The following is a 22,459-nucleotide window of genomic DNA, read 5'->3' on the forward strand; positions in this document are numbered from 1 at the left end:
ATTGTGTGTTGCATAGTCGATGTGAGGGTGCGAGGGTTACAGAAAACTGGCCATAGTACATCGGAAACAAACTACTTGGGTCCCCTAGAACTTAGAACTACTTAAACCTAACTAATCTAAGGACATCACACACATCCATGCCCGAGGTAGGATTCGAACCTGCGACCGTAGCGGTAGCGCGGTTCCAGACTGTAGCGCCTAGAACCGCTCGGTCCCCCCGGCTTGGCCTGTGTGTCAATAGACAGTTTTCTTCGAGGTAATTCATAATGTTTGAACACAATATATGTTCCAAAATCCTGTTGCACATCGGCGTTAACGATACGGGCCTGCAATTTAGTGGATTACTCCTACTACCTTTCTTTAATATTGGTATGACCTGTGCAACCTTCCAGTCGAGCGAACGGTTGTATACGATTGTTAAAAATGGAGATGATGCATCAGCATACTCCGAAAGGAACCTAATTGGTACACATTCTGGACCAGAAGACTTGCTGTTATTAAGTGATTTAAGTTGGTTCACTACTCCGAGGATATTTACTTCTACGTTAAGCATGTTGGCAGCCGTTCTCGATTCGAATTCTGGAATATTTATTTCGTCTTCTTTTGTGAAGGCATTTCGGAAGGCTGTGTTCAGTAACTCTGCTTTGGCATAACTGTCTTCGATAGTATCTCCATTGCTATCGCGCAAGAAAGGCACTTACTGTTTCGACACAAAGATTCGTTGTGGAAACTGTTATAAGCATCTCGCATTGAAGTCCAAGCTAAATTTCGAGCTTCTGTAAAGGATAGCCAATCTTGGGGATTTTGCGTGTGTTTAAATTTGGCATGTTTGTTTCTGCAACAGTGTTCTAACCGGTTTTATGTACCAAGGAGGATCAGCTCCGTCGTTTGTTCATTTATTTGGTAAAAATCTCTTAATTGCTGCCGATACTATTTCTTTGAATTCAATCTGGTCTACACTTATATTATTAACTTGGAATGAGTACATATTGTCTCTCAGGAAGGCGTCAAGTCTGCTTTTTTGAATAGGTATATTTTCGCTTATTTTTGGAGAATTTCGGGATTACAATATTCAGTCTCTATCCCTGCGTCGGTTTTGATGCTTGTTATTAACTCAGGATTATTTGTTGCTTGGAAGTCAGGTGTGTTTACACAACGGTTTACTATTCGCGTGGGCTCATGAACTAACTGCTCGAAATAATTTTTAGAGAATGCTTTTAGCACAATTTCGGATGGTATTTTATGCATACCTAAGGAATTAAACATTTATTTTCGCCAACATATCTACGGTAAATTAAAGTCACCACCAACTATTATCGTATGTGTTTGAAATCAAACTCAAGTTTTCTTTGAACCTTTCAGCAACTGTATCACCTGAATTGGGAGGTCGGTAAAAGGATCGTTTTATTATTTTATTCCGGTTGCCATGAAGCACTCTATGAAGTACCGGGTGGTTATAATCAAAATTTCCCTACTTAACACGTTCTAATACGGAAACTAATCACTCTACGAGGACCAGGCTTGGTGGGAAGAGAAATAATGCAGGATCAATCCAACTGAATCACTTTTAATGTGCTGCTACGGTATATCATACCACTACATACTGGTACCATTTGTGCTACAAAAGTGGTTCAATATCGTGCCCCTCAGTGTCCAGAAGAGTCTGAAAGCGCAGGATTGCAACGAAGCATGTCCGTAAATATGCTGGCTACCTCTCTTGATATGCTGCGCTTCAGATCAGCACATGTGTGAATGTTTCGCTGGTAAACCCAATCCTTCAGGTAGCCCCAAAACCAGAAATTACAGGGAGCGAGATCATATGATCGTGCCGGCCAAGCAATTGGAAACGATCGGTTGATAATTCGATTGTATCCATATGTATTTCGGAGAAGCAGATGAACTTCACGAGCGATGTGCGGTGGGGTCCCATCTTGCATATAAGCTGTTGAATTCAACGCGTCTGTTTCCTGTAGGGCGGGTATGACATGCAAGCGAAGCATTCCAGTATCACTGGCAAGTCATCACTGCTCATCTTTGCTCCTTCAGCACCAACCGGGGCCACACCATACGGTGACACCTTCACCATACAGACTAACTTCATGCATAGTGACGGGAGTTGAAGATCCCCACACACAGCAGTTCTTTGTGTTCACCTCAACTGTGCCCGCAGCTCGTGGTCTAGTGGCTAGCATTGCTCCCTCTGGGTCATAAGCTCCACAGTTCGATCCCCGACCATCATCATCATTCGTGACGGTGATTAGACAGGACTGTGCACAAAAATTGGGCTGTGTAAAAATTGGTACTTCGTGCAGGCGCTGGTGACCCCGCAGTTGACCGTCCCACGAACCTAACATCATCATCACCTCACCCATCAGGGAAAATGAGCTTCGTTTGTCCATAGGATGGTCTAGGGCCGGCGTTTGGTAACTTCAATCCTTGCGAGAAAGTGGAGAGCGAAGTCAACACGTCGTTGTGCCTCCTGTGGTGCAAGCTGCTGTACGATATGGATCTTGTATGGACACCATTTGAGAATGGTTCAAAGCATCTTCTGCACAGAGGACCACGAGATGTTCAACTGTCGTGACGCAGCACGATCACTGCGTGGCGATCGGGAACTGCACACAGGCCTGTCAGCCATAGCAACAGCGATTGCACCTGTGGTGCAGCCTGTCATCGGCTTCTTCCCGGAGCGACGCCCAGTTCTCCAGATGATCCGAATTTCTTTCATAACTCCACGCAGCAGGTGGAGAAAGAAGACCCTTCTGTAATCATTTCAGCCGGCGATATTTTCGAATTGCAGCTGCAGCATTTCTGTAGTTTTGATAATGAAGCTTTACCAACAATGCCCTGCTCCTCTCGCTGACACGTCAACAAGTGCGCTGCGACTGGTCACGTGTGTGAGACTACGAATCACGATGACTGATCACAGCAGCTGGAGGCCATTATTGGAACTGGACGGTGGCGCTGTGTCGCATGGAAACCATGCACCTCATACTCTGGACATTAATGTTACTAAGTATGGTACTTGTACGGTAGTTAGTTTCTGTATTACAACGTGTTAAATAGGGAAAATTTAATTATAACCCCGGTATAAAGCAGAGGTTATTTTCCGTTGTACCGAGTATTGGCGTGTTCCTCATCGCATTGTGTACGGAATGTGGGAAGGCTGACGGCAGAAATGCTTCTGACCGCCTTTTAATTAGGCTTAGCTTGCGTTCACAGCGCATATGTGAACTATAATTTGGGTTTTCCAGTATATTCTTATGTTACCATTTTAATACTGACGCCCTAGATTTTGAAAATAAACTCCTACTGAATTTTTGGTACCTATATTCAAGTACATGACATTAGCAAGGGTCGAGCCTAACTTTCTCCATACGTGTAGCCTTCTTTGTATACACGCCTTCAGTGTTTTCTGTTAATCCTGTTTAGGTCCCACACATTACAGCAATATTCTAGTATGAGCCCCACCAGTGTTTCGTAAATAACGTCCCTTCAGGGACATCGTTTTTTCGGAATATTGTACCAATAATCCCTAGTCTACATCCAGCTGATTTCTTGTGAGCATACCACTTCTTGTCACCACAAACTGCTACACCTAGGTGTTATCAAAAATCGACTGATTCTAATTATAACTCAGTGATACTGTAGCCTCATGCGATACTACTTTTTAGATTATGTGAAGTGCACAGTTTTAAGTTTCTCAACATTATTAGGAATTTTTCAATCCTTGCACCAGTTTGACAACTTATCAAAATTTTATTGTGTAATGTGTGCTCTTTCTTTCAGACAGCACTTCATTCTACATAAATGCATCATCTCCAAAATTGTCTTAGGTTACTGATACTATTGACTGGCAGGCAAGTGAAAGCAGACAAGAGATGGCGGAGTGAATAATCATAGGCATTTGGACAAGAGTAATGACTAAATAATCACTCTTAAAACCATTCTATATATCTCACTTTTAGAGTGGAAACTGCGCGTTTTCTTTGGTCTCTTAAGCATCGACACCGGAAACGTCTTGGAGATTGAAGTACACTCCTACAGGTGTTGGAAGAATTATTATTCCCGCTCTCCACTGTTGACTGGAACGAGAATAACCGTAATAAATCCAGTTTTTTAAATATTTCGATGGGAACGTTAAACACTTCACATTCGATATGATCCCAGCGAGAAAAAAATTCCAGAGTATTGCGATCGGGTTGTCTTGGAGGCTCATTTCGACCTGTTCACCTTGAGCCACATTCGTGAGTTGAATATCGTTCAAAATATGGTGCAGTGAATTTTACAGTCTTGTTTAGCGTTACGAGGTGTTTTGGGGCCTTTAAGTATATGTAACTCACGGCAGAGTTAGTGTTGTATCCAAGTGAGATGACGACATGTGAAAAACCTCCTCCAGCGGGCAAGAGGGTGCAGCAAATTGTAACACCTAACGTGCTGAAGGTGTATTTCATCCCTTGTTAATGTTTGCCATAGGTGTAATTTGAGCCGTCAGATGGAACTTAATAGAAAATTTTACATTTTAAACGGTTTGTGCTAAGTGAGGCACTAATTCATAATGGATTCAGCGGCGTATCATGACCACACTTTAGCAGTTACCTCACAAGCAGCTAGTTCGCGGACCTGTGGTAACAGGGTGCTTATCCTGCTGTGTCGTGTATTTAGTTTCTGTGTTAACTGTGATACAGTCTGTATAGATGGCATGCTCACAGTCTAGAAAACTCACCTTATTTCTCAGAAAACATCTGGAAACACCGTATCTCGAAGAAAATTCACCACTCCATGAGTTACATCACTGCTGAATAATGAGTATCACACACTTTGGAAAATGGAATGACTTATGATGGGAAGTAACGGGACTACTTGTAGAAACAATAACACACGTAAACACTCGACATAGATTTATTTCTCATACCAGTGTAACTGAAATCATAATTGATCTACACAGCTTCTAAACATCAACAATGTTATTCTTAACTAGACAAAAATGTATACGTTACAGAAGGAACGATGTTGTTTAACAGTTAGACAACATTTAAGAACTTCCATTCTTACATGACGTTCCAGACATTTTAAGTTTCCTAGGTTTTATCCGTGGTTTTAACGCCCCTTTTGCAAAAATGAGAAAGTAAGGTAGGCAGCCGAATGACTGCACACGCCAGAACGTATAACGATTTCAGTTGCATGAAAATGTGAAGTAACACTTTAGCTTCATTGTTCATTGAACAGATACGCATCACATTTCCACGTTTTTGAAACAATAATAAAATCTTTTGCAAGTCTTTGAAGTACGAAGAAGAAATGTTAAATAGTCGTGGATATGTAAAATTAATTAGAGAAAAAATGTTTAACAGTTCGACTGTAAGTACATCTTATATTACGGCAAATATCAAGTAATACATGGCAGTGGAATTGTTCGCCTTGTCAAGGGATATTTTATATCTATTCTATAAGTAGAAAGAGATCCCTGAATAGAAACATTACTTGTCGACGCGAATAGTGTAAGAGAAGGAGCGGAATTAAACAGTATCAGTGAAGCCATGGTCAGACATTTCTTCATTCACAACTTTACAAATATTCATGTTATGCAGACGGTAGATAGTATATCTGCAGTTATGGTACGTTTATAAGTAAGGAACGCTCTCAAGTTTGTACAAAAATTAAAGCGGCCGGATTCTGAACAGGGCTCAGTATTGCATCGCCACGTATAAGCTGGCTACTGCGCACAACACAGTCGATCTTCTACCTTAAAAGTCACTCAACTCTTCCATTCCTACAGCTCTACATCTCTTACAGCGACTTTAAAATAGGTGTCTGGTGAAAGCACTAAACAACATTCTGTACACACATATCTTATGAACTTGCCAGTCTTTGGGAATATTTGTGCCAATATTGCCTCGTGTAGCACACTAAAGCGTTGAAAAATAAAGTCACTCTTATTATTCTCTGTAAATGTAACACGTTTGTTATATACACTCCCAACTAATGTACAATCTATCTTCAGTGTCACAAGTTAAAATTACACCTTTTTCTTCTTGAATCATTAAGTATTATAAACTCTTTTCAAGTTTAAGGTAGCTTTAATAGAGTCTGTCCTAACAAATAGTAGGTTTAAATATACCCCAGGAAACTCAGAACCTGGTATTGTCCAATTAAGTAACATGTAGATGAGCATTCAGTGTAAGCTTATAAAATTAAGGACGGTAATTCTTGTTGTTGATAAATGCACTACATGTCTCAGAGTTGAAAAATGTGTTGTCTCTGTCAGTACATTTAAGTATGTTTCGAAAATTAAATCATTTCATCATCATCCCTGAAATAGTAATCAAGTGCAGAATGAAAATATTATTTTGACATTGTTTGATTAAAACGCTATATAAGTATAAACAGTTAATATTTGAGTAAAAAAGAATTTTTATGGGAAGTTATGTTGAAATAAATTTACTGTACATGTTATTTCTATTCAAAGGATAAATCGAACCTACATATTATTTTTGTTATGATGGGAAGCCTACCAAAATTATCCCAAGTAACGTTTGCTGTATTCTAAAACATTTAGGATGCGTTCCCATGATGAGGAAGTATAGTTCAAGAAATTTATGTTCTAAACATCACGTAACATTTTGTCATCTGGGAAAGTGCATTATGTATCACTGCAGCATTCATACCATTGACAGTCATAGAAGAAAGTATAGGTAGTACCAGTTCTAAAAATTCAAATCGTATGTATATCAAACTTAATGGAAAGATATAGGTAAACATATAGAGAGCAATTCTTGTTTTCACCACATTGACATAAAGTAGTATATATTAATACTCTGCAAATTTTGTTGCAAGGAATGTCTATCAAAAACTGAATTCATTAGATAAAGAGATATTCATTAATATACAGTAGAATAGTAATAATAGAAAGATGAATCAAATATAATTCCTCTATCTGTGCAGACTTACAACTGCTTGAGAAAAGGGGTAAGATATTTATGGTAGCAGATAGAGCCATACCTGTAGTATTTCTACAGGTTAACAGTTCCTCAATCTAACAGTTTCATATGAACTTAATTGATAAGGCCTTGGATGACTAGTGATCACATACATTGTCAAGAGATACATCTTATGACAGGTGAATTAGAAAAGTATCACACATACATCAACAAAGATAAAAAATGTATTGAGTATCCATATGATACTTGAAGTACTGTTGTCCATATTATGCGTCATTAATTATCACTAGATATTACAAGGGTCATTAAGATGTATGGGCACAATTATTTGTCACTCTGTGAAGTGAGGGAATATTACACACCATTTTGCCACAATCATAGTGCATGGATCCTTGTGGGATACATAGATAGGTAGATAACAATGTATATTAACTGCCTAGATTATAAAATTAAAACTGCAGTAATCATATTTACTGGAAAGAGGCAAGTGGAGAACAACGTTGTTAAGAAGTTTTTCAGTGTTAAGAGGTGTCATGTTAACATTTTTACCTCGCTCAGGGCCCTTATGATAAAAATAGAAACCACAACAAATTAGACGGAAGAGGGGATCTATCTTTCAAAAAGGGGAAGTCGGAAACGGAAAAGTGAAGAACAGTTTTCAGTTTTTTTATGTAAGTTGTTAGTAGGTGTAATGTTCATAGTAATTTTTACCTCAGTCAGGGTACTTGTGAAAAAAATTGAAACATCAACTGATTAGATCGAAGGAGGGAATTACATGTAAGAAAGAAAATGAAGATTTCATACTTTTTTTCTATTTGTAGAGCGGTATCATGTGAACCAGTAACAGAAACGATCTGTAATAGTTTGTAAGTGCAATGGGCGTTTTATGCAAGAGTGTACGAAAAATGTTAAAATTTACTATTTCCGTGATGAACACATACTATCTGATTTTCACGGGTGGAAGCCTACGCAAGTACACAAGAGTCAGACGATTATGGGGGGTTGAGTTTCATCCGCAGTTGTCCAAAACTCGCAGCACACACTCTTGTCTGCTCTGTATTGACCGTTCATCTGCAGGTGAGACTCGGTGGACCAGCTCGCCACCCGCTCTCACTGGTGCTCGTCGTCCAGCGGCCGGTACTCTCCCGCTTCGTCGCCGTCGTCGTCATCGTCGTCGCCGCCCCCGCCGCCGCTCCCGGCGCCGCGGCGCCGCCTCCTGGCCGGCAGCTGGCTGCTGGCCTCGATGCAGAGCACGGCGAGCCGCGCGCCGCACGCGAACCGCTCCTGCGCCAGCAGCCGTCCCGACGCTAAGGGCGACGCCAGGCCCTCGCCGCTCGTCGACTGCCACGCGTCGCAGTAGGCGTCCATCTTGCGCTCACCCTCCGGTGTCGAGCCGTGCCACACCAGCTTCTTCGACCTGCAACAGCCGTCTCTGCGTCGGCTCGCTTCCTCGGTTCGTACCGCTCTCACAGTCACAGGATGTACGCTAATTGCAAATATTGTCACGCATTTTGATGAGGATGGAGTGTCTATGCAACATACCGGGACGTAATGAATCTACCCTTTGTAATGTCCCTCTCAATGTGAACGGACGGTTCTTTGGTCTATATTAATATTCTACATCTACATCTACATCTACATCTACATGACTACTCTGCAATTCACATTTAAGTGCTTGCCAGAGGGTTCATCGAACCACAATCATACTATCTCTCTACCATTCTACTCCCGAACAGCGCGCGGGAAAAACGACCACCTAAACCTTTCTGTTCAAGCTCTAATTTCTCTTATTTTATTTTGAAGATCATTCCTACCTATGTAGGTTCGGCTCAACAAAATATTTTCGCATTCGGAAGATAAGGTTGGTGACTGAAATTTCGTAAATACACTCCTGGAAATGGAAAAAAGAACACATTGACACCGGTGTGTCAGACCCACCATACTTGCTCCGGACACTGCGAGAGGGCTGTACAAGCAATGATCACACGCACGGCACAGCGGACACACCAGGAACCGCGGTGTTGGCCGTCGAATGGCGCTAGCTGCGCAGCATTTATGCACCGCCGCCGTCAGTGTCAGCCAGTTTGCCGTGGCATACGGAGCTCCATCGCAGCCTTTAACACTGGTAGCATGCCGCGACAGCGTGGACGTGAACCGTATGTGCAGTTGACGGACTTTGAGCGAGGGCGTATAGTGGGCATGCGGGAGGCCGGGTGGACGTACCGCCGAATTGCTCAACACGTGGGGCGTGAGGTCTCCACAGTACATCGATGTTGTCGCCAGTGGTCGGCGGAAGGTGCACTTGCTCGTCGACCTGGGACCGGACCGCAGCGACGCACGGATGCACGCCAAGACCGTAGGATCCTACGCAGTGCCGTAGGGGACCGCACCGCCACTTCCCAGCAAATTAGGGACACTGTTGCTCCTGGGGTATCGGCGAGGACCATTCGCAACCGTCTCCATGAAGCTGGGCTACGGTCCCGCACACCGTTAGGCCGTTTTCCGCTCACGCCCCAACACCGTGCAGCCCGCCTCCAGTGGTGTCGCGACAGGCGTGAATGGAGGGACGAATGGAGACGTGTCGTCTTCAGCGATGAGAGTCGCTTCTGCCTTGGTGCCAATGATGGTCGTATGCGTGTTTGGCGCCGTGCAGGTGAGCGCCACAATCAGGACTGCATACGACCGAGGCACACAGGGTCAACACCCGGCATCATGGTGTGGGGAGCGATCTCCTACACTGGCCATACACCACCGGTGATCGTCGAGGGGACACTGAATAGTGCACGGTACATCCAAACCGTCATCGAACCCATCGTTCTACCATTCCTAGACCGGCAAGGGAACGTGCTGTTCCAACAGGACAATGCACGTCCGCATGTATCCCGTGCCACCCAACGTGCTCTAGAAGGTGTAAGTCAACTACCCTGGCCAGCAAGATCTCCGGATCTGTCCCCCATTGAGCATGTTTGGGACTGGATGAAGCGTCGTCTCACGCGGTCTGCACGTCCAGCACGAACGCTGGTCCAACTGAGGCGCCAGGTGGAAATGGCATGGCAAGCCGTTCCACAGGACTACATCCAGCATCTCTACGATCGTCTCCATGGGAGAATAGCAGCCTGCATTGCTGCGAAAGGTGGATATACACTGTACTAGTGCCAAAATTGTGCATGCTCTGTTGCCTGTGTCTATGTGCCTGTGGTTCTGTCAGTGTGATCATGTGATGTATCTGACCCCAGGAATGTGTCAATAAAGTTTCCCCTTGCTGGGATAATGAATTCACGGTGTTCTTATTTCAATTTCCAGGAGTGTAGATCTCGCCGTGACGAAAAACGTATTTGCTTTAATGACTTCCATCCCAACTCGCGTATCATATCTGCCACACTCTCTCCCCTATTATGTGATAATACAAAACGAGCTGCCCTTTTTTGCACCTTTTCGATGTCCTCCGTCAGTCCCACCAAGTAAGGATCCCACACCGCGCAGCAATATTCTAACAGAGGACGAACGAGTGTAGTGTAAGCTGTCTCTTTAGTGGACTTGATGCATCTTCTAAGTGTCCTGCCAATGAAACGCAACCTTTGGCTCGCCTTCCCCACAATTTTATCTATGTGGTCTTTCCAACTGAAGTTGTTCGTAATTTTAACAACCAGGTATTTAGTTGAATTGACAGCCTTGAGAATTGTACTATTTATCGAGTAATCGAATTCCAACGGATTTCTTTTGGAACTCGTGTGGATCACCTCACACTTTTCGTTACTTAGCGTCAACTGCCACCAGCCACACCATACAGCAATCTTTTCTAAATCGCTTTGCAACTGATACTGGTCTTCGGATGACCTTACTAGACGGTAAATTACAGCATCATCATTGCACCATGAGAGAGGTCATCAAACAGAATAACCCCTCCTGAGTCCCAGAAGACGGTCGCCACACCTTTACCGTCTGAGGGTGCAACTTCGAACTTTTTCTTCAGACGAGAGGTGGTGCGGCGCCACACCATGGTTCGCTGGTTTGCTTACGATCCGAAGTGATGGATCAACGTTCGACATAAAACTGTCACCATCAGTCTCGTAACGCGCAAGCAATTCCGCACAGATGGTCCTCCGTTGCTTTTTATGTTCTTCTGCGAGGAACACAGCGGGCACTTTTGAGTATCCCAAGTAATGGACGAGAGTGCCTAGCGACAGAGACGTCCAGTTGTGCAGCGAGGTGTTTGATGGTGATAATCAGTAACCTCCAGTGAGAGTGTCCTCACGTTCCAACATCGCAGGTGTCACAGATGTGTGCGGTCGGCCGGCAGGCGCGAGATCGGATAGGTTTACGCGAACTTGTTGCGATGGTGACACCCTCGTCCAACGACTCACCGTGCTTTTGTTCACCGTCACGTCTCCGTAGTCACTCTGCAAGCGCCTGCAATGCTCTTCTTTTCAACTAAAAGACAGCTCTCTGCTTGGGACGCACCTCCGTCAAGATGCCATTTTAAAGTCTATGAATAGCGCCGCCACTTATACGAAATTCGTGAAACTATAGGGGTTGAAGCAGGAATGCTGCACGACGTCCCACAACAAATTCTTCGTTTATCAAACGAAATTAGTCAAGAAGAAACATTTGTTGCGTTACTTATCGAGCGCCCATCATATGTGCAGAAGGCAAATGCTGCTATATAAGAAAAGAAAGAAACAAAAAAAAACTTTCAAATGTGTGTGAAATCTTAAGGGACTTAACCGCTAAGGTCATCAGTCCCTAAGCTTACACACTACTTAGCCTAAATTATCCTAAGGACAAACACACACACACCCATGCCCGAGGGAGGACACGAACCTCCGCCGGGACCAGCCGCACAGTCCATGACTGCAGCGCCTTCTATCGCTTGGCTAATCCCGCTCGGCCAAAGAAAGAAACAGCTCATCTAGTTGCCCACAGGCACTTAACGTCTGTCGCTTTCATAAAGCACAGCGACAGAGCTGTGTTACTGATTAGACCTCAACAAATGGACTTACCAGCCGTAGTCGGTCATGATGTTCTTGCCGTTGAAGCTGAAAATTCTCGCTGCTCTCGGGAAGGGTGCTTCGTCGCCGTTGAACATATCTCTCCACGAAGTGAACAAGATTTCGCCCTGCAAACAGAGAAGCATATTGTAAGTACAATGAGATACACAGCACAGATCGCTCGTCTGGGGAAGATTTATGACCGCTTCATTAAGCTCTTTATAGTATTTTCTTGGAGTAGAGTAAATCGTAACTTACCGAGTGAAAAACATAAATTACAGTCAGCTTAGAGGACACAATTGTCGTCCTTCGTCGAGGTCGCTAACGCATTGTGTTGTGGTGGCGCTCGGAGGTAGTTGCTTCGAATCCCACCCCCGCATCTAGAGGTGACGGCCTACACTACTGGCCATTAAAGTTGCTACACCACGAAGATGACGCGTCAGGCGCGAAATTTAATCGACAGCAAGAAGATGCTGTAATATGCAAATTATTAGCTTTTCACAGCATTCACACAAGGCTGGAGCCGGTGGCGACACCTACAACGTGCTGAAATGAGGAAAGTTTCCAACTGATTTCTCATACACAAACAGCAATTGACCGGCGTTGCCTGGTGAAACGATGTTGTGATGCCTCGTGTAACGAGGAGAAATGCGTACCATCAGGTTTCCGACTTTGTTAAAGCTCGGATTGTAGCCTATCGCGATTGCGGTTTATTGTATCGCGACACTGCTGCTAGCGTTGGTCGAAATCCAATGACTGTTAGCAGAATATGAAATCGGTGGGTTCAGGAGGGTAATACGGAACGCCGTGCTGGATCCCAACGGCCTCGTATCACTAGCAGTCTAGATGACAGGCATCTTATCCACATGGCTGTAGCGGATCGTGCTGCCATGTCTCGATCCCTGAGTCAACAGGTGGGGACGTTTGCAAGAAAACAACCATCTGCACGAACAGTACGACGACGTTCGCACCAGCATGGACTATCAGCTCGGAGACCATGTCTGCGGTTACCCTTGACGCTGCATCACAGACAGGAGCGCCTACGATGGTGTACTCAACAACAAACCTGGGTGCACGAATGGCAAATCGTCATTTCTTCGGATGAATCCAGGTTCTGTTTACAGCATCATGATGGTCGCATCCGTGTTGGGCGACATCGCGGTGAACGCACATTGGAAGCGTGTATTCGTCATCGCCATACTGGCGTATCACCCGGCGTGGTGGTATGGGGTGCCATTGCTTACACGTCTCGGTCACCTCTTGTTCGCATTGACGGCACTTTGAACATGGAGTTTACATTTCAGATGTGTTACGACCTGTGGCTCTACCCTTCATTCGATCCCTGCGAAACCCTACACTTCAGCAGGATAATGTACGACCGCATGTTGCAGGTCCTGTACGGGCCTTTCTAGATACAGAAAATGTTCGACTGCTGCCCTGGCCAGCACATTCTCCACATCTCTCACCAATTGGAAACGTCTGGTCAATTGTGGCCTAGCAACTGGCTCGTCACATTACGCCAGTCACTACTCGTGATGAACTGTGGTATCGCGTTGTAGCTGCATGGGCAGCTGTACCTGTACTCGTCATCCAAGCTCTGTTTGAGTCAATGGCCAGGCGTATCTAAGCCGTTACTACGGCCAGAGGTGGTTGTTCTGGGTACTGATTTATCGGGATCTATGCACGCAAATTGCGTGAAAATGTAATCATATCTCAGTTGTGGTATAGTATATTTGTCCAATGAATACCCGTTGATCATCTGCATTTCTTCTTGGTGTAGCAATTTTAAGGGCCAGCAGTGTAATTACCTGGCGGTGTGCCAGCGTCCTGGGTGAAATTCCAGGCGTCTAGACCCCCCCCCTCCCCACCCGTTTCTATTAGAGAGGAGTAGGCTCTGTGCCGGCACACCGAGTTACAACCTCTCTCTCCCCTCTCTTTCTGTCTGATCGCAATAAATAGGACAAACACAATGCAAAAGTTACTATTCAGGCACAAATCACGCATCGCGAAGTAAAGATTTCATTATGCGCGAAGAGCAAAAACATTTCGAACTGCGTGGCCGAACCAACCGGTCGGGGCTTCTTAGTCAAGAATGCCATCCAACGCTCCCTTTAGACGAGTTTTTCCTTCAGATGTTCGTTTGTCCTTTGTGCAGAAATCTTTCCCGGAAAACTGCGTTTATATGTTGACGGGATGGGCATCAGCTCTCAAACGTGAACACTGCTCTTTGATGGGTGCTATTTCCTCGTGAATTTGAGTTCACGCGGATCTAGTCGAGGGCTATGCGTAATTAAAGCAAAATTTTTCCTGCACCGGTAATTTTTCGCGCGAATATTGTAGGTGTATTTTCTCATGTTATAGTTACCGTTTTCTACTGAAAGCACCTTTCATATGTTTAGCATGGACAATCTGCATCCAGGTTTTCATCATCACGGACTGATCCAAAAAAACCTATGATTGCTTTTTTTATTGAGCCTGCAAAGCATCGTAGGCTGTCTAAAGATATAGCACCTTAAAAAGTACTAAAGTGACTGGTGCAGTTTTTAATTCATCCATTAAATAAGCGGAATGTGTCCAATGAACAGTGGGAGGGCCATATAATAAGCATCGCAATGAAGGTAGAAGCTGGACTCAGAGTCACTGGAAGAGTACTCAGGAATCCTCCGCATAAGGGAAAAATCTAATTCGAGCGATTCCTGTCTCAACCTGTGTCCGCTACTGGGTACTGTTTACGGTAAACACAGAAGACTCAAAGAAGAGCAGCATATTTCGTCACGGATTCATTTAGTAAGAACGAGAAACGAGTCAAGGATAGCAGCCCAAGTCAAGTGGCAAACGCTGCAAGATAGGTGCTCTATAACGCGATGTGGTCCACTGTCGACATTGCGAGAAGAACTACCTAATATATTTTTTCTCGTATATCTCACAAAGGACCGTGAAAGAAAATCATTTCGCGACTGGAACAAGGAAAGGAAGCGGGGTGGTTGAGGAGCCTGGTACAGGAAATGGGGGAGGTGAAGCGAAGACAGTACACAAAGTGGAAGCGAAGACAGTACACAAAGTTCCCTCCGCCACACAACTTAAAATGGATAGCGGAGATAAATCTAGATTTTGGCGTTTGCTACTACACAGTTATCGCAATGTTTAGCCCCTAATAGAGAATAAATAAAATAAGGCAATAACACGCGTCGCTCGTGTTAACCGGTTGTCCTAATATCACACAGTGCTACCAATTTTGGTTACATACTATAAGTGTTTTCGTACTGAGGACGGGCCACACTCCTCACGTACTCGAGGAACAACCTTTTACCCGTTTAGCAACGTCACAGAGGTCTGAATCTGCCGTTTATGCTTGATGCACGTGGTTTCGTTAAAGTCCGGCAGACGTCAAATTTTCGGTCTACTTGCATCACGCTCATTCAAGCGTTCCCTGCTCGAACGGCCCGGCTGTCCACTCTGGGAAAGGAGGAAAGCCGGCCGCGGTGGTCTCGCGGTTCTAGGCGCTCAGTCCGGAGCCGCGCGACTGCTACGGTCGCAGGTTCGAATCCTGCCTCGGGCATGGATGTGTGTGATGTCCTTAGGTTATTTAGGTTTAAGTAGTTCTAAGTTCTAGGGGACTGATGACCACAGATGTTAAGTCCCATCGTGATCAGAGCCATTTGAACCATTTTTTTAAAGGAGGAAAACCCACTTTTCCGACTTTCACGCTGTGAAACTTGTCATTGCGTAAATATTCATTCCTAGATCGATATAAAAGTCGCACACTAATGCACGATGAGAAATAGTTCATCTGTATTGCAAGCAGTGTTTTACCACTTCTGTCAAAAGCTCACGATACATTATCTATGTTTACTTAACGTAATAGTTCATGAAAACGTGTAAACTTTCAGTGCTATAATAAATTCACGACTACTCAGTGGGGTATGAATGGTTGAAATTACTACTAGGGCTAGAAGAGTACACAAAACGATAAAGAAACAGTATGAAGTGGGAGAGGGAATTAGGCTGGGAATGAAAAGAAAAGGAGAAGGGAGAGGCATGTAGTCATGCGAACGATTGTTATATCTACATCTACATCCATACTCCGCAAGCCACCTGACGGTGTGTGGCGGAGGGTACCCTGAGTACCTCTATCGGTTCTCCGTTCTATTCCAGTCTCGTATTGTTCGTGGAAAGAAGGATTATCGGTATGCCTCTGTGTGGGCTCTAATCTCTCTGATTTTATGCTCATGGTTCTCTTCGCGAGATATACGTAGGAGGGAGCAATATACTGCTTGACTCTTCGGTGAAGGTATGTTTTCGAAACTTCAGCAAAAACCCGTACCGAGCTACTGAGCGTCTCTCCCGCAGTCTTCCACTGGAGTTTATCTATCATCTCCGTAACGCTTTCGCGATAACTAAATGATCCTGTAATGAAGCGCGCTGCTCTCCGTTGGATGTTCTCAATCTTTTCTATCAACCCTATCTAGTACGGATCCCACACTGCTGAGCAGTATTCAAGCAGTGGGCGAACAAGCTTACTGTAACCTATTTCCTTTGTTTTCGGATGGCATTTCCTTAGGATTCTTCCAATGAATCTCAGCCTGGCATCTGCTTTACCGACGATCAACTTTATATGATCATTCCATTTTAAATCACTCCTAATGCGTACTCCCAGATAATTTATTTAATTAACTGCTTCCAGTTGCTGACCTGCTATATTGTAGCTAAATGATAAGGGATCTTTCTTTCTATGTATTCGCAGCACATTACACTTGTCTACATTGCGATTCAATTGTCATTCTCTGCTCCATGTGTCAATTCGCTGCGGGTCCTCCTGCATATCAGTACAATTTTCCATTGTTACAACCTCTCGATATACCACAGCATCATCCGCAAAAAGCCTCAGTGAACTTCCGATGTCATCCACAAGGTCATTTATGTATATTTTGAATAGCAACGGTCCTACGACACTCCCCTGCGGCACACCTGAAATCACTCTTACTTCGGAGGACTTCTCTCCATTGAGAATGACATGCTGCGTTCTGTTATCTAGGAACTCTTCAATCCAATCTCACAATTGGTCTGATAGTCCATATGCTCTTACTTTGTTCATTAAACGACTGTGGGGAACTGTATCGAACGCCTTGCGGAAGTCAAGAAACACGGCATCTACCTGGGAGTCCGTGTCTATGGCCCTCTGAGTCTCGTGGACGAATAGCGCGAGCTGGGTTTCACACGATCTTCTTTTTCGAAACCCATGCTGATTCCTACAGAGTAGATTTCTAGTCTCCAGAAAAGTCATTATACTCTAACATAATACGTGTTCCAAAATTCTACAACAGATCGACGTTAGAGATATAGGTTTATAGTTCTGCACATCTGTTCGACGTCCCTTCTTGAAAACGGGAATGACCTGTGCCCTTTTCCAATCCTTTGGAACGCTACGCTCTTCTAGAGACCTACGGTACACCGCTGCAAGAAAGGGGGGCAAGTTCCTTCGCGTACTCTGTGTAAAATCGAACTGGTATCCCATCAGGTCCAGCGGCCTTTCCTCTTTTGAGCGATTTTAATTGTTTCTCTATCCCTCTGTCATCTATTTCGATATCTATCATTTTGTCATCTGTGCGACAATCTAGAGAAGGAACTACAATGCAGTCTTCCTCTGTGAAACAGCTTTGGAAAAATAGGAAAAATACATTTAGTATATCGGCCTTTAGTCTGTCATCCTCTGTTTCAGTATCATTTTGGTCACAGAGTGTCTGGACATTTTGTTTTGATCCACCTACCGCTTTGACATAAGACCAAAATTTCTTAGGATTTTCTGCCGAGTCAGTACATACAACTTTACCTTCGAATTCATTGAACGCCTCTCGCATAGCCCTCCTCACACTACATTTTGTAAGTAGGCTGTTTAGGTTTTTATGTTGGTAACGCCACGTAGCCCTCTTATGAAAATCACTGACTGTGGTGTGCGCAGTCTATGGCTGATTTGCATTGTTGGAACATTGTTATTGTAGTGTTGGGCAGTTAGATTTGAACAGCGTGTAGCGTTGCGCAGTTGGAGGTGAGCCGCCAGCAGTGGTGGATGTGGGGAGAGAGATGGCAGAATTTTGAGAGCGGACGATTTGGACGTGTGTCCATCAGAAAGAGTAAATTTGTAAGACTGGATGTCATGAACTGATATATATATTATGACTTTTGAACACTATTAAGGTAAATAAATTGTCCGTTCTCCATCAAAATCTTTCATTTGTTAACTATGCCTATGACTAGTTAGTGCCTTCAGCAGTTAGAATCTTTTATTCAGCTGGCAGTATTGGCGCACGCTGTATTGCATTAGTTTGAGTAACGAAGATTTTTGTGAGGTAAGTGATTCATGAAAGGTATAGGTTATTGTAAGCCAGGGCCATTCTTTTGTAGGGATTTTTGAAAGTCAGACAGCGTTGCGCTAAAAATATTGTGTGTCAGTTTAAGCACAGTCATTTATAATTTTTCTAAGGGGATGTTTCAATTTCGCTTCGCGTAATTTTTGTTTGTCTGCAAGGCTTTGGCTATGTTTATGTTTGCTGTGAATTTCCCTGTGATTCCGCAGCAGTTTTCTAACTCGGTTGTTGTACCACGGTGGCTCTTTTCCATCTCTTACGATCTTGCTTGGCACATACTCATCTAACGCATATTGTACGATGGTTTTGAACTTTGTCCACTGATCCTCAACACTATCTGTCCTTGAGACAAAACTTTTGTGTTGAGCCGTCAGGTACTCTGAAATCTGTTTTTTGTCACTTTTGCTAAACAGAAAAATCTTCCTACCTTTTTTAATATTTCTATTTACAGCTGAAATCATCGATGCACTAACCGCTTTATGATCGCTGATACCCTGTTCTGCGTTAACTGTTTCAAATAGTTCGAGTCTATTTGTCACCAGAAGGTCTAATGTGTTATCGCCACAAGGAACGACTTACGAACTTATTTTTTCGTCAGTAGATTTACGTTCATTGTTAGAAAAGAATAATGATAATTTTTATTTCGCTTGATTTGTGATTTATATAACGTTTCTCGGTTGATTTTGATCTAAATACGCAGTTCAAAAATCATATTTTTTTAACACTGTAGTAGTGTGAAATCCTAGCTTCTCAATAAACCATTTACCTTCGCGTAAGTCGTAAAAGTCATAGTGAATAGACACTATTTGTCAGCAATGGACGGAGCAGGATTATTTCTCCGATTTTGTCGCTACAGTCATTTCGCGAAACGTGTGTGAACTGGTAGAATGTTGCTCCACAGTTCTTAGAGTATACGCTCCCACAAACTCAGTAGCAAACATTTCCCTAATGCACAACGCCTCTCTTTTAACGTCTGGCAGAAGAGTTTGTGAAGCATCTCTGTAACGGACTTGCGCTTACGATCAGGTGACGGACATGCCGCTCTTCTTTGGTTCTTGCCTATGTCCTTTATGAATACAAGCAAGAATCTTTTAAAGTAACACTTATTAAGCCCCTATTTTTCGTGCATGAGTTATATTACTTCGTTATTTTACCGATGAATCTGAACCTGGCGTCTGCACTTCGTACAATACGTTTTATGTGGCCATTCCAATTTATGGCTCTCTGAAGTATTATTCCCAGATCCTTTACGGTTGCTACTGTTTCCAGTGATTTATTGCGTACAGTAGACTCGAACGGTAATTGATCTCGTACATTGTTCATACGCAATATCTTGCGTTCTCTACGTTCGGTGCCAACTGCCTACCGCCGGTCCTCTACAAGACTTCCCAAACTTCGCTGTAGTTTTGTGGCATCTACCATTTTAGAAAAAACAGCATCGTTTGCTAACAGTCACACTGAGCTTCAGCTGTTACTCACTGTAACACGTCTACATATACTGTGAACAGAAACGGCCCCATGACACTCCGATGGACTACCCCCAGGGGAGATACATACTACACTTTAGTAATGCGGTCACACATTACGATTGTTTGTATTATTTTCACCAATCTCAGTTCTGATGACCATAGTTAGGCGATATGAGAGCTTTCCATCGTCAGCACTCTGCTACAGGCGCAATTAAGATAGTTAAATTAAACGTAAAAGGCTTTCCATTCTTGTTCACAGCGCTTATCTGATTTTTGGTATGTTTATCAGCCCATCCATTGTGTTACAATGACTAACAACAACTCGAAGCTAAAAATAAAATATTTTCCATGCTCTGTAAGAATAGTGACAATGGGTTAATCAGATGCTTGTTAAATGTTAACTGCCAGTTGCATGAAGTCGACAATTTGTTTAAAGCCGCTATAGGATCCACAGCTTCCAACAGCAATGTCATTTGATGAATATTATTAGATTTGAATGGCACGTTAGACCTGCTGTAACAGAGAGAGCAGAGAGCGGTACCTTGGTGTTGACGACGGGCAGCGAGCGGTCTGCAGGCCGCACTATGGAGTCTGCGTTCTGGACGCGCGACGCCAGCAGCGCCCGGAAGGTGCCCCGGAAGCCGGCCCTGCGCGCCTGCCGGTAGCACGCATTGTCCGCGCCCCGGATGCCGTGCATGTCACCCGACAGCGGCTCGTTCAGCGCCGCCAGCCGGAGCTGCGGGCACAGGAGGGCTCCGATTTTGGTGTCCCACAAGGTTCCATCTTAGGTCCATTATTTTTATCTATTTTTTCCATACGGTGTAAACTTCCAAACAAACGTTACATTTCATTTTGGTATCCCACAAGGTTCAATCTTAGGTCCCTTGTTTTTATCTATTCTATCCGTACTGTGTCAACTACTACACAAACATTACTCGGACCATAGAAACACATTTACTGATTCAGATAACAGCCAACTGTGTTAGGTCCTGTCACAAGCATATCTTTATTCCTGTTGTTAAAGTTGTTTGTGATACACTGTTCTATATCCTGACAAAATACAGGGACCCACACAAAGCCAGATCACTGCAGTTGCTGCAAACAGAGCAGAACCTCTTTTTGCATTAGAATCATCATTGGCGAAACCTGCTGTGCTATAAGTTAAAATAACGGATGAACCCCACAAATGCTTAAGAGTCCACAGGAAGGTAAGGTGTACTAACGTCATCAGAATATTACAGGACTGATCAATTAAATAAAAAAGCTTTTTGTTCTCTGAAAAGGTAGATATTCTGTGCCTATTTCAACTCCACAAAACCACAGGTGATAGAGACATTAAACATGAAGGTTTTCACTCTAGCATCTTACTAATGTATCACTAATATGGGAAAAGGAGGAATCGTTGTATTTATTAAGACCGAACAGAATTTCAAAACATGGAGACAAACAGCCGGCCAGTGTGGCAGTGCGGTTCTAGGCGCTTCAGTCTTGAACCGCGTGACCGCTACGGTCGCAGGTTCGAATCCTGCCTCGGGCATGGATGTGTGTGATGTCTTTAGGTTAGTTAGGTTTAAGTAGTTCTAAGTTCTAGGGAACTGATGACCACAGATGTTAAGTCCCATAGTGCTCAGAGCCAAATAGATTTTGTAATGATCACTACAGAGAAGTGTGTGCTTGTAGGTTAGTGCTGAAAATTAGTTCGGTTTCGATTGTAACTCTATTTGCCCACTTGGAAATTTTGAACTGTTTGCCAGTAATTTGGATTCCTTAGCAAGCTATCTGCCAGACAGCAGTTAATAGTTTGCGGTGATTTCAACGTAGATTTTCTAAAGGATTTACACAGGAAAAAAAAATCTGGAAACCTTATTTGCATCCTAAATTTTAACTAAGTATCTCAGTAATAAACATTCCAACAAAGGCGGATAAAGACAGTATGATTGTGATTCACAATTTTTTTTATTTTGAAGCTGAAATCAAGAAAATAATTGTATAACAACTGTATAAGGAGTAACAAACGTTGTTTCTGTTTATGATGCACAGTAAATAAGGTAGTCTTACAGTACTGATACTGCTACGCAAAAATCATCTGCAATAATTAGTCACCCTAGAACAAGTGTTTCTGAGAATAGTTTACAAGAGATGAAGTGGGATGAAATTTACAGTGAACCACATGCTCACATAAAATTTAATCTATTCCATGATAAATTCATACCATGTTTTGATAATACGTTTCTGCATAAGTTAATCGGGAAGGACATTAAACTGTCATGTAAAAAATCTTAGCTCACTAGAGGATGTGAAGTATCAGTAGTATCTAGTCAAAGGAAAAGAGACCTTCATTTGCTAGCAAGAACAAGCAAACATCCTTAAGTATTGTACAGTATAAATAAAATTACTAAGAATTTTAAAAAAATGTTAAGACACATGCACATATATCACATATCAGTAATTCCGATCACAGACTTAAAGACTACATAGAATGTATTGAAACGAAAGACAGGACAACTGGCCACAGAACAGGGTAACCTCACTACCGAATATAAATGGAAAAGCTATAAATGATGAGTCACAGATAGCAAATACATTCAATTATAATTTTAGAAATACAGTGGAAAATTATGAACAAACAGACAAAAAGGAAAATCGCAGCAGTGTGCTGAAAATGCAAGTGCCATAAAATTCTGTTATATAATGTG

The 22,459-nt window shown here is 43.3% G+C and overlaps 1 protein-coding gene across 1 annotated transcript in view; it reads right to left on the bottom strand.

Annotated features, from left to right (window-relative positions):
* Nucleotides 1-4,886: 4,886 nt before the first annotated feature.
* The window catches only part of LOC124605267 (collagen alpha-1(XV) chain-like), a 228,357-nt gene continuing 210,784 nt past the window's right edge, over nt 4,887-22,459 (bottom strand). The window contains exons 10-12 of the mRNA XM_047136831.1: nt 20,305-20,499; nt 11,942-12,057; nt 4,887-8,358 (exon numbers count right to left, since the gene is read on the bottom strand). Of these exons, the coding sequence (XP_046992787.1) occupies nt 8,052-8,358; nt 11,942-12,057; nt 20,305-20,499 (618 nt within the window). The 3' untranslated portion in view covers nt 4,887-8,051. The remainder of the gene's footprint in view (nt 8,359-11,941; nt 12,058-20,304; nt 20,500-22,459) is intronic.

This window comes from Schistocerca americana, chromosome 3 (genome assembly GCF_021461395.2).
Source record: "Schistocerca americana isolate TAMUIC-IGC-003095 chromosome 3, iqSchAmer2.1, whole genome shotgun sequence".
In the NCBI taxonomy this organism is placed as follows: domain Eukaryota; kingdom Metazoa; phylum Arthropoda; class Insecta; order Orthoptera; family Acrididae; genus Schistocerca; species Schistocerca americana.